Below are 17,347 nucleotides of genomic sequence, written 5' to 3' on the forward strand. Positions count from 1 at the left end.
AGCAGATTGGTCTCAATGATATCTTGGATGAGTTCGAAAATGGTTACGTTTGCTTGAAAAACATGGCTGCCAAGGGGCGGGGCATTTTTCCTTATATGGCTATAGTAAAATCTTGTTAACACTCTAGAGGCCACATTTATTGTCCAATCTTCATGAAACTTGGTCAGAAGATTCATCCCAATAATATTGTGGACGAGTTAAAAAATGATGCTGGTTGGTTGAAAAACATGGCCGCCAGGGGGCGGAGCATTTTTTCTTATATGGCTATAGTAAAACCTTGTTAACACTCTAGAGGTCACATTTATTTTCCGATCATCATGAAACTTGCTCAGAAGATTTGTCCCAATGATATCTTGGATGAGTTCAAAAATGGTAACCTTTGCTTGAAAAACATGGCTGCCAAGGGGCGGGGCATTTTTCCTTATATGGCTATATATGGCTATAGTAAAATCTTGTTAACACTCTAGAGGCCACATTAATTGTCCGATCTTTATAAATTTTGGTCAGAAGATTCAACCTATTAATATCTTGGACGACATTGAAAATGATGCCGGTTGGCTGAAAAACATGGCCGCCAGGGGGCGGGGCATTTTTTTCTTATATGACTATAGTAAAACCTTGTCAACACTCTAGTTATGTTATAAAGTGCTGCTTTAATGTATTCTTACAATGAAGACAATGTTAAGTTAATATCCTTCCTATTTTGCATATTAAACTTGCAAAAATGTATAGATTCTTAAAATTAAATATCAACATTTATTCATAACGTCTTTATTTTTTAGCTTAGAACATTTGTTTCATTGATATCTTGGGCTGCAAAGAACAGGTCATTTCTTTTATCTCAGGTGAGCGACTTTGGGCCTTTCAGGCCCTCTTGTTCCTTATATGGCTATATATGGCTATAGTAAAATCTTGTTAACACTCTAGAGGCCACATTTATAGTCCGATCTTCATGAAACTCGGTCAGAAGATTCATCCCAATAATATCTTTAACGAGTTCAAAAAATGATGCCAAAATGATGTTGGTTGAAAAACATGGCCACCACGGGGGCTTCATTAAACTTCATAGGTACATTGATCATGACTCGCAGATGACCCCTATTGATTTTGAGGTCACTAGGTCAAAGGTCAAGGTCACGGTGACCCGAAATAGTAAAATGGTTTTTGGATGATAACTTAAGAACGCATACACCGCCAACAGGGCGAACTCTGAACAATATAACTGAAGCAACTGGTCTGTAATCCTAAATCTATAATTATCAGTCCAATGAAACATCATCATTTGATTAAAATAAAGTGGATCAGTAAAAGTATTATCAGAATATGAGATTTTTTGTATATTTTGTATATTAAATATTGTGTTAATGTTTAATTTTGTTGATTAATATAAATATAAGCAGGACAGGGGAGGTAATACACTATTATATCTTTCTTATATACAGGGGAAACAAATGCAATAAGTTTAAATGTCATGTTTAATAAATAGAGGATATTTGTTCATGCCAGTGTAAGATCATTTGTTATTTTTTTCATTGTCCCTTGACATATTGCTTTTATATTTTGCATACTTGTTTACCAACATCACCCAACCTATATTTCCCCCCCCCCCAACCTCACCCCCCCCCCAATTTTTTTTTTAAACATCATCTAATAAATTACCACACCCCACATTATACTCCCCTCTCACCCCCCACCCCCCCTACCCCCCACCCACCCAATTTTTTTTTGTTTTTAAACATCTAATAAATTACCACACCCCACATTATACCCCCCTCTCACTCCCCCCTACCCCCCCTACCCCCCACCCCCCCCCCCCAATTTTTTTTTTAAACATCTAATAAATTACCACACCCCACATTATACCCCCCTCTCACTCCCCCTATCCCCCCCCCCAACCCCCCTCAATTTTTTTTTTTTTTTTTTTAAACATCTAATAAATGACCACACCCCACATTATACCCCCCTCTCACTCCCCCCTACCCCCCACCCCCCCCCCATTTTTTTTGTTTTTTAAACATTAATAAATTACCACACCCCACATTATTCCCCCCTTTCACCCCCCCTACCCCCCCCCCAAATTTTTTTATATTTTTTTTTCCTTTTTTTATTTTCGAAAGATCGTCTAATAAATTATTTAATATGAACAATTTCCCCATGATGGCTTACGTTATACTGTCAAGCACTCGAATAGTCTAGCGCGCTGTCCTCTGACAGCTCTTGTTAGGTCACAAGGTCAAAGGTCAAGGTCACAGTGACTCGAAATAGTAAAATGGTTTCGGGATGATAACTCAAGAATGCTTACGCCTAGGATCATGAAACTTCATAGGTACATTGATTATGACTGGCAGATGACCCCTATTGATTTTCGGGTCACTAGGTCAAAGGTCAAGGTCACAGTGACTCGAAAGAGTACAATGGTTTCCGGATGATATCTTACATTAGGTCAAAGGTCAAGGTCACAGTAAAACCTATGGCTATAGTAAAACCTTGTTAACTCTCTAGGGGTCACATTTATTTTCCAATCATCATGAAACTTGGTCAGAAGATTTGTCCCAATGATATCTTGGATGAGTTCGAAAATGGTTTTGGTTGCTTTAAAAACATGGCCACCAGGGGGCGGGGCATTTTTCCTTATATGGCTATATATGGCTTGAGTAAAACCTTGTGAACACTTTAGAGGCCACATTCATTGTCCAATCTTCATGAAATTTGGTCAGAAGATTGGTCTCAATGATATCTTGGATGAGTTCGAAAATAATTGTTTGCTTAAAAAACATGGCTTCCTAGGGGCGGGGCATTTTTCCTTTTATGGATATAGTAAAATCTTGTTAACACTCTAGAGGCCACATTTACTTTCCGATCTTCATGAAACTTGGTCAGAAGATTCATCCCGATAATATCTTGGAAGAGTTAAAAAATGATGCCGGTCGGTTGAAAAACATGGCTGCCAAGGGGCGGGGCATTTTTCCTTATACGGCTATAGTAAAACCTTGTTAACACTGTAGAGGCCACATTTATTTTCCGATCTTCATGAAACTTGGTCAGAAGATTTGTCCCAATAATATCTTGTTATCTCAGGTGAGCGACTTTGGGCCTTTCAGGTCCTTTTGTTTTAACATTCATTTTAAGTTAATAGAACAGCAAACAAAGCTTCAACATTGTTCTGTGAGATTAAGTGGAGGACTGTACATTCTTCTGATTGGCTGGATGTAAACAAATACAGTTTATTTCATGTTTTATTGTTTTAAAATGTGTTTATTTTGAAGACTGCACATATAATTAGAGCACTTTCATGTAATTGATGAGATACACAGAACTGTTACTGACTGTTACAGAGAAAGAAATATATATCCCAGTGTTTTGTTGTACAGGTGTTAAAATGATATATTTTCTCTCTCCTCATATGAAGCCTGCCACTATGGCTGTCTAAGCACAGGATGGATCCATTCATCACTGTCCTTTGCTAGGTCTCCATTGAATTCACTGTCATCTATCTTGTGCACAACACTTCACTTACACATTTGACATACATGAAACTAGATGGTGGCTTTTTTTGGTTTGGTAATTTATATATTTTATGTTGATGATTACATGTGTTGTATTAAATGTGGTTGTTATTGTAAGGGGGTCGCTATTCAAATGTGGTCGATGAGGCAGGTTTGACTGAATTATTACATTTCAAATTATTATCTGATAACATTCATTTTCATTGCTGATTATCACAATAATTATAGATGTGCTTCATAATATTACTTTTATCAGCAGCAACGTTTGTGACGTGCTCTGTCAAACCGTGAAATCATCCTTTGACACCATTCTCATTAATTGTGAATAATTATAAAGTATGCCATAGTGTTGATACGGAAACATATATCAGGCTTTTTCCGCTCCATTTTGGGAATACGCCACACTGGAATTTTGGGAATTTTGTGTCGTGAAAACTCCCATTTTGGGAAAAAAATTATTCGCAAAATTGGCTCAATTGGGAAAAATTATCGCATGTCAAAAGTGTTTCTTATATTTCAAAGAAGCCGTTAACTGGTAAATAACGACTATTTTGATAACTTATTATTAAAATTTTACAAAGTATTATGAACATGTGAGATAAGTGCAGGTTTTTTAATCTGAATTTGGGGAAAAGACCTGGCCTTTTTTGAGGTGAAAAAAATCGTGCGAAGCGCCGGATTTTGAGGAAAATAAGGAAAGTCTTAAATATTCATTAACATAATTTACAGTTTTTAAAACAAATTCAAGGCAACAGAGCATTTAATTATGCAACACTTTCTTTTTCTACACCGGATCAGGTTAACTTATATATTTTAAGGTAAAAAAAAAAAAAAACACAATTTTTTTTGTTTTTGTTTTTTGGAATTGGGAATTTTTTTTTTCAATTGGGAAAAAAACAACCAGATTTGCATTGGGAATTGGGCCGAATTTCGGACCCGTGGCATAGGGCGGAAAAAGCCTGTATATACATGTAGGTAACATCAGACCAAATAGATCTTTTAGCCTTATAAAATGTTTCCATTATGGGGACAGTTCTCATTGTTTCACCAGGGTAATACAAACATGCTTTTCATGTGTGGCAAATATTGCCTTCTGATTGGATTATAGGTTCATGTCTGCTTGATAGACTCAACCTCAACCTAGAGTAGGAGCTATGCTGGGGTTTCACTGCCAATCGCCATTGTCACAACTTGTTTGGATATGGTGAATATTACTAGCACTCTTGAAGTCAATTTTTTAGGTGACCATTCAAGTATGTTCAAGATCCTCTTGTTATATGATGAACATGATTGCCATGACTTACTATCGGAATGGATTTCATGATGGACATGATTGCCAGGAGTAACGGTTGGAATGGATTTCATTATCAACATGATTGCCATGACTTACTGTCGGAATGGATTTCATGATGAACATGATTGCCATGACTTTACCATGATCGGAATGGATTTCATGATGAACATGATTGCAATGACTTACCGTCAGAATGGATTTCATGATCAACATGATTGCCATGACTTACCATCGGAATGGATTTCTTGATGAACATGATTGCCATGAGTTACTGTCAGAATGGATTTCATGATGAACATGATTGCCATGAGATACGGTCGGAATGGTTTTCATGATGAACATGATTGCCATGACTTACCATCGGAATGGATTTCAATTATGAACATGATTGCCATGTGTTACTGTCAGAATGGATTTCATGATGAACATGATTGCCATGAGTTACGGTCGGAATGGATTTCATGATGAACATGATTGCCTTGAGTTACGGTCGGAATGGATTTCATGATGATTAGGATTGCCATTACTTACCATCGGAATGGATTTCAATTATGCCATGTGTAATGATGTGATCTTAGCAACAGAGAATTATCTTTGACCAGGGCCTTCTAAATAATTTATCAGTTAAGTGTATTGTATGCTGTCTGTCTTTTCAAAATGCTAAAATCTTCCTCATTTTTGGAAAAAAAAGCTGTATTTATTAGCTAAATTTTGAGCAAAGCTTCTTATTTTGTGAACTGTGGAACTCTTTAATAATTAGTTTACTGTAATAACTATATGGGAATTCAAATGAAATTATGAATGATAAGCTAAGTATGGGAAAAACATCAATTCTTATCATTCAGTCTGAGAAACAAGCCTGAATTATGTATCTTTCTTTTTATCTCTGTTTTTTTTTCATGTCATTAAATTGCATCAGGAAATGAGTTTTTTAAGATCAGATTAAGTTTAATAACTTAGTTTGAAAGCAATGTTGTAACGACAATTTTTTCTGTTAAAAGATCTGTTAGATTTTTATTTCTTAGATTATGCATACACATGGCTTTTTTATGAGAGAATTTATATTACAATCATTAAAAATTGCAAAGGAACTTTAAGGATGAACATGGCAGTTTTAATAATATTTTTATTAGATATAGAATTTGATATTATTGGTTATTTTGCTAGAGCCATCTTTTTCTGATAAAAATTGGGGATGGGTCTACTGTGTTGTTTATTTTTCATCGGACAAAATAAAGCGAAAAAGTGATGAAATTGTGAAACATAATTAATATCTTTTTAAACAGTATAGTAGGATAAACATTTTATTTCATATAATTAAACACCAAATGGATATCAAATACTGATGAGTTTTGGGGTAAATAATTTTTTTAATAATTTCTGAATTTCATAAAGTCCTAAATTTCATACAAAACTTTATTTTATTATGTGTTGCCTTTTGGCACATAGATTTTCTCAAAACTTACCTTAATGGTCTATGGGTTATAAAATAATATTATGTTCAGTTACATGGTATTTCAGTAAACTTAACCTGATAATGACAAACATAATAAAGCTGAATATGCATATGAAACAGACCAATGAATCATGTTTATCTTTTTCCATTTACTAACTATAATCTTGAAAAATGTTTTTACTTTGGGAGTAGACTGACCTCTGATTTGAAAACATTTGTTTCCGTGACATAAGTTTAATACATAACCCATAAGCGAACAATTTAGATTTCAGAAACAATACATTCTTACTAAAAATTTCAGTTTGAGATCAGCCAAGGGCCAATACTGTGAATGTATATCAGCAAAGGTTACAGTTTATGTGAACTACTAAGTCCAAATTTTTCTGATAATAGCAATCTCAAAGAGCTTTTAACCTAAGAAGTTTCATGTTGATAACTCTTATATTTTGAAGATATAACCCTGGTTAGACTTCTTTCATGAAATTCAAAAAAGTTCAATAATGGTGCAATTATGAAGGCAGGAGTTGTCATTCCTGTGAACTGCACTTCCCTGTAAGTAGATCTATTTCCCCTCTGACTCTTATTCAAGTAGAGCAGTAGTCACTTACTCACACAAGTAGATATATTTCCTCTCTACCTCTTATTAAAGTACAGCAGTTGTCAGTTACTCACAAAAGTAGATATATTTCCCCTCTACCTCTTATTCAATACAGTAGTTGTCAGTTTCTCAAACAAGTAGATCTATTTCCCTTCTACCTCTTATTCAAGTACAGCAGGTGTCAGTTACTCACACAAGTAGATCTATTTCCCTTCTACTTCTTATTCAAGTACAGCAGTTGTCAGTTACTCACACAAGTAGATATATTTCCTCTCTACCTCTTATTAAAGTACAGCAGTTGTCAGTTACTCACAAAAGTAGATATATTTCTCTTCTACATCTTATTCAAGTACAGCAGGTGTCAGTTACTCACACAAGTAGATCTAGTTCCTTTCTACCTCTTATTCAAGTACAGCAGTTGTCAGTTACTCACACAAGTAGATCTATTTCCCTTCTACCTCTTATTCAAGAACAGCAGTTGTCAGTTACTCACACATGAAGATCTATTTCCCTTCTACCTCTTATTCAAGTACAGTAGTTGTCAGATGCTCACACAAGTAGATCTATTTCCCTTCTAACTCTTATTCAAGTACAGCAGTTGTCAGTTACTCACAAAAATATATCTTTTTCCCTTCTACCACTTAGATCTATTTCCCTCTACCTCTTATTCAAGTACAGCAGTTGTCAGTTAATCACACAAGTAGATATATTTCCCTTCTTACCCTTATTCAAGTACAGTAGTTGTCAGTTACTCAAGCAAGTAGATTTATTTCCTTTCTACCTCTTATTCAAGTACAGCAGTTGTCAGCTACTCACACAAGTAGATCTATTTCCCTTCTAACTCTTATTCAAGTACAGCAGTTGTCAGTTACTCACAAAAATATATCTTTTTCCCTTCTACCACTTATTCATGTTCAGCAGTTGTCAGTTACTCACACAGGTAGATCTATTAACCCTCTACCTCTTATTCAAGTACGGCAGTTGTCAGTTACTCACAGAAGTATATCTATTTCCCCTTTACCTCTTATTCAAGTACAGTAGTTGTCAGTTACTCACACAAGTAGATCTTTTTCCCTTCTACCTCTTATTCAAGTACAGCAGTTGTCAGTTACTCACACAAGTAGATCTATTTCCTCTCTACCTCTTATTCAAGTACAGCAGTTGTCAGTTACTCACACAAGTAGATCTATTTCCCCTATACCTCTTATTCAAGTACAGCAGGTGTCAGTTACTCACACAAGTAGTTAATTTCCCTTCTACCTCTTATTCATTTACAGCAGATGTCAGTTACTCACACAAGTTGATCTATTTCCCCTATACCTCTTATTCAAGTACAGCAGTTGTCAGTTAATCACACAAGTAGATATATTTCCCTTCTTACCCTTATTCAAGTACAGTAGTTGTCAGTTACTCAAGCAAGTAGATTTATTTCCTTTCTACCTCTTATTCAAGTACAGCAGTTGTCAGCTACTCACACAAGTAGATCTATTTCCCTTCTACTTCTTATTCAAGTACAGCAGGTGTCAGTTACTCAAACAAGTAGATCTATTTCCCTTCTACCTCTTATTCAAGTTCAGCAAGTGTCAGTTACTCACACAAGTAGATCTATTTCCCGTCTATTTCTTATTCAAGTACAACAGTTGTCAGTTACTCACACAAGTAGATCTATTTCCCTTCTTCTTCTTATTCAAGTACAGCAGGTGTCAGTTACTCAAACAAGTAGATTATTTCCCTTCTACTTCTTATTCAAGTACAGCAGGTGTCAGTTACTCAAACAAGTAGATCTAGTTCCCCTATACCTCTTATTCAAGTACAACAGTTGTCAGTTACACAAGTAGATCTATTTCCCTTCTACTTCTTATTCAAGTACAGCAGGTGTCAGTTACTCAAAGAAGTAGATCTAGTTCCCTTCTACCTCTTATTCAAGTACAACAGTTGTCAGTTACTCACACAAGTAGATCTATTTCCCTTTTACTTCTTATTCAAGTACAACAGGTGTCAGTTACTCACTCAAGTAGATCTATTTTCCTTCTACATCTTATTCAAGTACAACAGGTGTCAGTTACTCACACAAGTAGATCTCTTTCCTTTCTACCTCTTATTCAAGTACAATAGTTGTCAGTTACTCACACAAGTAGATCTATTTCCCTCTACTTCTTATTCAAGTACAGCAGGTGTCAGTTACTCACACAAGTAGATCTATTTCCCTTCTACTTCTTATTCAAGTACAGCAGGTATCAGTTACTCAAACAAGTAGATCTATTTCCCTTCTACCTCTTATTCAAGTTCAGAAGTTGTCAGTTACTCAAACAAGTAGATCTATTTCCCATATACCTCTTATTCAAGTACAGCAGTTGTCAGTTACTCACACAAGTAGATCTATTTCCCTTCTACCTCTTATTCAAGTACAACAGTTGTCAGTTACTCACACAAGTATATCTATTTCCCCTCTACCTCTTATTCAATACAGTAGTTGTCAGTTTCTCAAACAAGTAGATCTATTTCCCTTCTACCTCTTATTCAAGTACAGCAGGTGTCAGTTACTCACACAAGTAGATCTATTTCCCTTCTACTTCTTATTCAAGTACAGCAGGTGTCAGTTACTCACACAAGTACATCTATTTCCCTTCTACCTCTTATTCAATTACAACAGTTGTCAGCTACTCACACAAGTAGATCTATTTCCCCTCTACTTCTTATTCAAGTACAGCAGGTGTCAGTTACTCAAACAAGTAGATCTATTTCCCTTCTAACTCTTATTCAAGTACAGCAGGTGTCAGTTACTCAAACAAGTATATCTATTTCCCTTCTACGTATTATAAAGTACAAAAGTTGTCAGTTACTTACACAAGTAGATTAGATTTGTACATTTCCCTCTTTTTAGCTCACCTGATTGCTCAGGTGAGCTTTTGTGACCTGTCTTTGTCCGTCGTTCGTCCGTCCGTCCGTTAACATTTGTTCGTAAACACTCTAGAGGCCACATTTATTGTCCGATCTTCATGAAACTTGGTCAGAAGCTTCGTCCCAATGAAATCTCGGTGGAGTTTGAAACTAAGTCGTGCTGGGTCAAAAACAAGGTCACTAGGTCAAAAAAAAGAAAAAACTTGTAAACACTGTAGAAGTCACATTTCATGCCCAATCTTCATGTAATTTTGTCAAAATGTTTGTCTGAATGATATGTTGGTTGAGTTCAAAAGTGGTTCTGGTCTGTTGAAAAACATGGCCGCCAGTGGGCAGAGCAGTTTTCCTTATTTGGCTATAGAGAAACCTTGTAAACACTCTGGCAGTCACAATTTTTGCCCAATCATCATGAAAGTTGGTCAAAACATTGGTTTTATTGATTTCTCGGATGAGTTTGAAAATGGTCCAGATCGGTGAAAAAACATGGCCGCCAGTGGGCAGGGCATTTTTCTCTATATGTTTATAGTGAAAACATGTCAACACTCTAAAAGTCACATTTTTGGCTCAATTTTCATGAAATTTTGTCAGAACTTTTGTTTCCTAGATACGTGAGTTAAGTTTGAAAATGGTTCCGGTCTGTTGAAAAAACATGGTTGCCAGGGGGACGTGGCAGTTTTCCTTATATTTATATAGTAAAAATGCTTGCAAACAATCATGAATGAAGGTCATGTAACATGTGAGACAACTCTTCTAAATATTGCATTTAAGAATACAGTAGTTACTCCCCTTTGATTATTAATGTTTTCATAATAATACAGTGTAGCTGTGTTTCATTTATGTGTTAATTGTTATTCGAGGTTGGATGTTTTTATGCCCCCTTTTCGTCCATCCGTCCCTCTGTCTGTCTGTCCGTCTTTCCTTCACACTTTGCATTTAGGTTTCCAAAAATGCTCATAACTTCGTCCCTTGAGATATAACCTTCATATTTGGTATGCATGTGTATATGGACAAGGCCTTTCCTTACGCACACATTTTTTTAGCCCTGTGACCTTGACCTTGAACTCAGGGTCCACGTTTAGGTTTAGAAATCTGCGTTTAGGTTTCGAAAAATGCTCATAACTTCTATGTCCCTTGAGATATAACCTTCATATTTGGTATGCATGTGTATATGGACAAGGCCTTTCCATACGCACACAATTTTTAACCCCTGTGACCTTGACCTTGAACTTAGGGTCCGCGTTTAGGTTTCGAAATCTGCGTTTAGGTTTCAAAAAATGCTCATAACTTCTATGTCCCTTGAGATATAACCTTCATATTTGGTATGCATGTTAATATGGACAAGGCCTTTCCTTACGCACACAGGTTTTTTTACCCCTGTGACCTTGACCTTGAACTTAGGGTCCGCGTTTAGGTTTCGAAATCTGCATTTAGGTTTCGAAAAATGCCCATTACTTCTATGTCCCTTGAGATATAACCTTCATATTTGGTATGCATGTGTATATGGACAAGGCCTTTCCATCTAAATCTGCGTTTAGGTTTCGAAAAATGCTCATAGCTTCTATGTCCCTTGAGATATAACCTTCATATTTGGTATGCATGTGTATATGGACAAGGCCTTTAAACACACACACAAATTTTTACCCCTGTGACCTTGACCTTGAAATAGGGTCCGCGTTTAGGTTTCAAAATCTGTGTTTAGGTTTCGAAAAATGGCTCATAACTTCTATGTCCCTTGAGATATAACCTTCATATTTGGTATGCATGTGTATATGGACAAGGCCTTTCAATACGCACACAATTTTTAACCCCTGTGACCTTGACCTTGAACTTAGGGTCCGCGTTTTGGTTTAGAAATCTGCGTTTAGGTTTCGAAAAATGCTCATAACTTCTATGTCCCTTGAGATATAACCTTCATATTTGGTATGCATGTGTATATGGACAAGGCCTTTTCATCTAAATCTGCGTTTAGGTTTCGAAAAATTCTCATAACTTCTATGTCCCTTGAGATATAACCTTCATATGTGGTATGCATGTGTATATGGACAAGGCCTTTTTATACGCATACAAATTTTTACCCCTGTGACCTTGACCTTGAAATAGGGTCCGCGTTTAGGTTTCAAAATCTGCGTTTAGGTTTCGAAAAATGCTCATAACTTCTATGTCCCTTAAGATATAACCTTCATATTTGGTATGTATGTGTATATGGACAAGGCCTTTCCATACGCACAATTGTTTTTTCCCCTGTGAAATTGACCTTGAACTTAGGGTCCGCGTTTAGGTTTCGAAATCTGCGTTTAGGTTTTGAAAAATGCTCATAACTTCTATGTCCCTTGAGATATAACCTTCATATTTGGTATGCAAGTGTATATGGACAAGGCCTTTTCTATACGCGCAAAAATTTTAACCCCTGTGACCTTGATGTTGAACTACAGGTCCGCGTTTAGGTTTCGAAATCTGTGTTTAGGTTTCGAAAAATGCTCATAACTTCTATGTCCCTTGAGATATAACCTTCATATTTAATATGCATGTGTATATAGGACAAGGCCTTTCCTTACGCACACAATTTTTTACCCCTGTGACCTTGACCTTGAACTTAGGGTCCGCGTTTAGGTTTCGAAATCTGCGTTTAGGTTTCAAAAAATGCTCATAACTTCTATGTCCCTTGAGATATAACCTTCATATTTGGTATGCATGTGTTTATGGACAAGGCCTTTCCATACGCACACAATTTTTTACCCCTGTGACCTTTACCTTGAAGTTAGGGTCCGTGTTTAGGTTTAGAAATCTGCGTTTAGGTTTAGAAAAATGCTCATAACTTCTATGTCCCTTGAGATATAACCTTCATATTTGGTATGCATGTTTATATGGACAAGGCCTTTCCTTACGCACACAGGTTTTTTACCCCTGTGACCTTGACATTGAACTTAGGGTCCGCGTTTAGGTTTCGAAATCTGCATTTAGGTTTCGAAAAATGCCCATTACTTCTATTTCCCTTGAGATATAACCTTCATATTTGGTATGCATGTTATTATGGACAAGGCCTTTCCATACGCACACAAATTTTGACCCCTGTGACCTTGACCTTGAACTTAGGGTCCGCGTTTAGGTTTCAAAATCTGCGTTTAGGTTTCGAAAAATGCTATAACTTCTATCAAAGCGTTTATAGGGGGCATATGTCATCCTATGGTGACAGCTCTTGTTTTTAGCTCACCTGATTGCTCAGGTGAGCTTTTGTGACTGGTCTTTGTCCGTCGTCCGTCCGTCCACATTTGTTTGTAAACACTCTAGAGGCCACATTTATTGTCCGATCTTCATGAAACTTGGTCAGAAGATTTGTCCTAATGAAATCTCGATCGAGTTTGAAACTGGGTCATGTTGCGTCAAAAACTAGGTCACTAGGTCAAAAAAAAAGAAAAAGCTTGTAAACACTGTAGAAGTCACATTTAATGCCCAATCTTCATGTAACTTTGTCTATATGTCTGTGTTAATGATATGTTGGTTGAGTTCAAAAGTGGTTCCGGTCCATTGAAAAACATGGCCGCCAGTGGGTGGGGCAGTTTTCCTTATATGGCTATAGAGACACCTTGTAAACACTCTAGAAGTCACAATTTTTGCCCAATCATCATGAAAGTTAATCAAAACATTGGTTTTATTGATATGTCGGACGAGTTCGAAAATAGTCCAGATCGGTGAAAAAACATGGCCGCCAATGGGCGGGGAATTTTTCTCTATATGTATACAGTGAAAACATGTGAACACTCTAGAAGTCACATTTTTTGCCCAATTTTCATGAAATTTGGTCAGAACATTTGTTTCCTTGATACGAGAGTTGAGTTGGAAAATGGCTCCGGTCAGTTGAATAACATGGCTGCCGGGGGGGGGGGGGGGCAGTTTTCTTATATTTTTATAGTAAAAAAAGCTTGTGAACACTCTAGAAGTCACATTTTTTGCCCAATCATCATGAAACTTAGAGAATATATTTGTTTTATATATATCTCAGATGAGTTTGCAAATGGTCCCGATGGGTCAATAAACATGGCTGCCAGGGGGATGGGGCAGTTTTCCTTATGTGACTATATAGAGAGAAACCTTGTGATCGAACACTATAGAAGTCTAATTTTTTGCCTAATCATCGTGAAACTTAGTCAATACATTGGTTTTATTGATTTCTTGGACAAGTTGGAAAATGGCTCAGATCGGTGAAACACACTTTTTAGCTCACCTGATTGCTCAGGTGAGGTTTTAGGATTGGTCTTTGTCCGCTATCAGTCCGTCCACATTTGGTTTGTAAACACTCTAGCATTCACATTTCTCAAGCATTCTTTATCAAAGTTGCTGAAAGATCTCAGTCAAGTTTGATGATGAGCAAAATCACATAATTAATGCCATAATTATTGCCCTTAGATTGTCCAAATTTTCATTATATTATACAAAATCCTTGTAAGCAAAGTTTGATGTTTGGGGGGTCAACTCAAAATATAGGTCATCATTTCAAATCTTACAAAAACAAAAACACTCCCTACGCTTGAGTTTTGGTTCAATAATGATGAAACTTGACCAGGATGTTTGTCTGGTCAATATCTAGGTCATGTTTGACATTAGGTAAAGATTAAATGAACCGACTCCTCTCAGGTGAGCGAACTAGGGCCATCTTGGCCCTCTTGTTAAGTATTTGTCTATAAAGTAAAATGAGTTATTGATGACATCATAAAGAAACTAAACAAACAATGTAAACAATATTTTTTAATACACACCTCCAGTGAAATTTGAACCAAATGCATACAAGAATTCCACACTTGAACCATTAAATTTTTAAATAAGTACTACAGATTTGTTATCAATACTGTGCTACTTCCCACACATTTCATGGATAATGATTTTCTGACTTTTTTTTCAGACCCTACAACTGTTTCTACCTTTTTAATTTTCTTTAATTAAGACTTTTACCAAGTATTTTAGGTATGAAAAAGACGTATTGTGTTGAGAAACCATTTAATAAAAACTTTGATATGCCCCTTTAATATCAAGGGAGGCAAACTCACCCAATAATTGGCTGTACACTGTATATTGGCTGTACACTGTATATTGGCTGTACACTGTATATTGGCTGTACACTGTATATTGGCTGTACACTGTATATTGGCTGTACACTGTATATTGGCTGTACACTGTATATTGGCTGTACATGGTATATTGGCTGTACACTGTATATTGGCTGTACACTGTATATTGGCTGTACACTGTATATTGGATGTACACTGTATATTGGCTGTACACTGTGTATTGGCTGTACACTGTATATTGGCTGTACACTGTGTATTGGCTGTACACTGTATATTGGCTGTACACTGTATATTGACTGTACACTATATTGGCTGTACACTGTATATTGGCTGTACACTGTATATTGTCTGTACACTGTATATTGGCTGTACATTGTATATTGGCTGTACACTGTATATTGGCTGTACACTGTATATTGGCTGTACACTGTATATTGCCTGTACACTGTATATTGGCTGTACACTGTATATTGGCTGTACACTGTATATTGGCTGTACACTGTATATTGGCTGTACACTGTATATTGGCTGTACACTGTATATTGCCTGTACACTGTATATTGCCTGTACACTGTATATTGCCTGTACACTGTATATTGGCTGTACACTGTATATTGGCTGTACATGGTATATTGGCTGTACACTGTATATTGGCTGTACACTGTATATTGGCTGTACACTGTATATTGGCTGTACACTGTGTATTGGCTGTACACTGTATATTGGCTGTACACTGTATATTGACTGTACACTATATTGGCTGTACACTGTATATTGGCTGTACACTGTATTGGCTTACCTGTATATGGCTGTACACTGTATATTGGCTGTACACTGTATATTGGCTGTACACTGTATATTGGCTGTACACTGTATATTGGCTGTACACTGTATATTGGCTGTACACTGTATATTGGTACCTGTATTGGCTGTACACTGTATATTGGCTGTACACTGTATATTGGCTGTACACTGTATATTGGCTGTACACTGTATATTGGCCTGTTACACGGTATATTGCCTGTTCACGGTATATTGGCTGTACACTGTATATTGGCTGTACACTGTATATTGGCTGTACACTGTATATTGGCTGTACACTGTATATTGGCTGTACACTGTATATTGGCTGTACACTGTATATTGGCTGTACACTGTATATTGCGTGTACATGGTATATTGGCTGTACACTGTATATTGGCTGTACACTGTATATTGGCTGTACACTGTATATTGGCTGTACACTGTATATTGGCTGTACACTGTGTATTGGCTGTACACTGTATATTGGCTGTACACTTTTTATGTATATTTAATACATTTAAGACTTGTTAAAGACAATAATGTTTTTGAGATTGTTATTACCATAAACATTTTGTGTAAAAATATCTACTTTTGTTTGCAGAAAGCAAGTCAGTATTAAAAACTAAAAAAGGTCGGTCAAAGTGTGTACAGGATTTCAAGCAAAAACTGTCAATATGCGCTTTTTTAAACCAGTTAAACAAAAAATATGTTAATTTCTCACATTTTGCAAAACATACCATAATTTTGTAAGTTTATGATATAATTTGAGTTCAATTAAGTATACAATGGGCATTCAATTGTATGTTTGCAGGTCACTTTTTGGGCAACCACACTGTTATAGAGAGGTTGAGACAGAAAGGTTTGGAAATTGAACATACACACCAGGAATTTGAAGTTCCTAAGTAAGTAAAATTCTTCTTACTAATCCTAACAATGAAATAAATTTTAGCTCTATGTTCAATTTTATTCAGTTTTTGTCCCCTACTGGTTTCACCAGAGGGGACTTATGGTTTTCGCTCTGTGCGTCTGTGAGTCTGTCTGTCACACTTTTCTGGATCCTGCGATAACTTTAAAAGTTCTTCATATTTTTTCATGAAACTTGAAACATGGATACATGGCAATATGGACATTATGCACGCCATTTCATTTTGTTCCTACGTCAAAAATTTTGGTTTCTATGGCAACAAATAGACTAGAAATACTGCTGAAAATGGTAGTTTTCTGGATCCTGCGATAACTTTAAAAGTTCTTCATATTTTTTCATGAAACTTGAAACATGGATAGATGGCAATATGGACATTATGCATGTCATTTCATTTTGTTCCTACGTCAAAAATTCTAGTTGCTATGGAAAGAAATATATAAAAAAATTAAAAAAATTCTGACAATGGTGGAATTTCTGACAATGGTGGAGCCGGTAGGGGAGATACATTGCTTGGCAATAGTCTTGTTAGTCCCCTACCAGTTTCACCGGAGGGGACTTATGGTTTGCACTCCGTCTGTCAGTCTGTCTGTCACACTTTTCTGGATCCTGCGATAACTTTAAAAGTTCTTAATATTTTTTCATGAACATGGATAGATGGCAATATGGACATTATGCACGGCATTTCATTTTGTTCATACGTCAAAAATTCTGGTTGCTATGGCAACAAATAAAAAAAATATTCTGACAATGGTGGAATTTCTGACAATGGTGGAGCTGGTAGGGGACTTTTATTGCTTGGC

General features: G+C 36.3%; 1 protein-coding gene across 1 annotated transcript in view; it reads left to right on the plus strand.

The window, feature by feature from the left end:
• LOC127861699 (metalloprotease TIKI1-like) overlaps nucleotides 1–17,347 on the plus strand; it is a 90,038-nt gene that overhangs the window by 38,596 nt on the left and 34,095 nt on the right. The window contains exon 9 of the mRNA XM_052400384.1: nucleotides 16,434–16,524. Within this exon, the coding sequence (XP_052256344.1) occupies nucleotides 16,434–16,524 (91 nt within the window). The remainder of the gene's footprint in view (nucleotides 1–16,433; nucleotides 16,525–17,347) is intronic.

The sequence above is a fragment of the Dreissena polymorpha genome, chromosome 16, assembly GCF_020536995.1.
Source record: "Dreissena polymorpha isolate Duluth1 chromosome 16, UMN_Dpol_1.0, whole genome shotgun sequence".
Classification (NCBI taxonomy): domain Eukaryota; kingdom Metazoa; phylum Mollusca; class Bivalvia; order Myida; family Dreissenidae; genus Dreissena; species Dreissena polymorpha.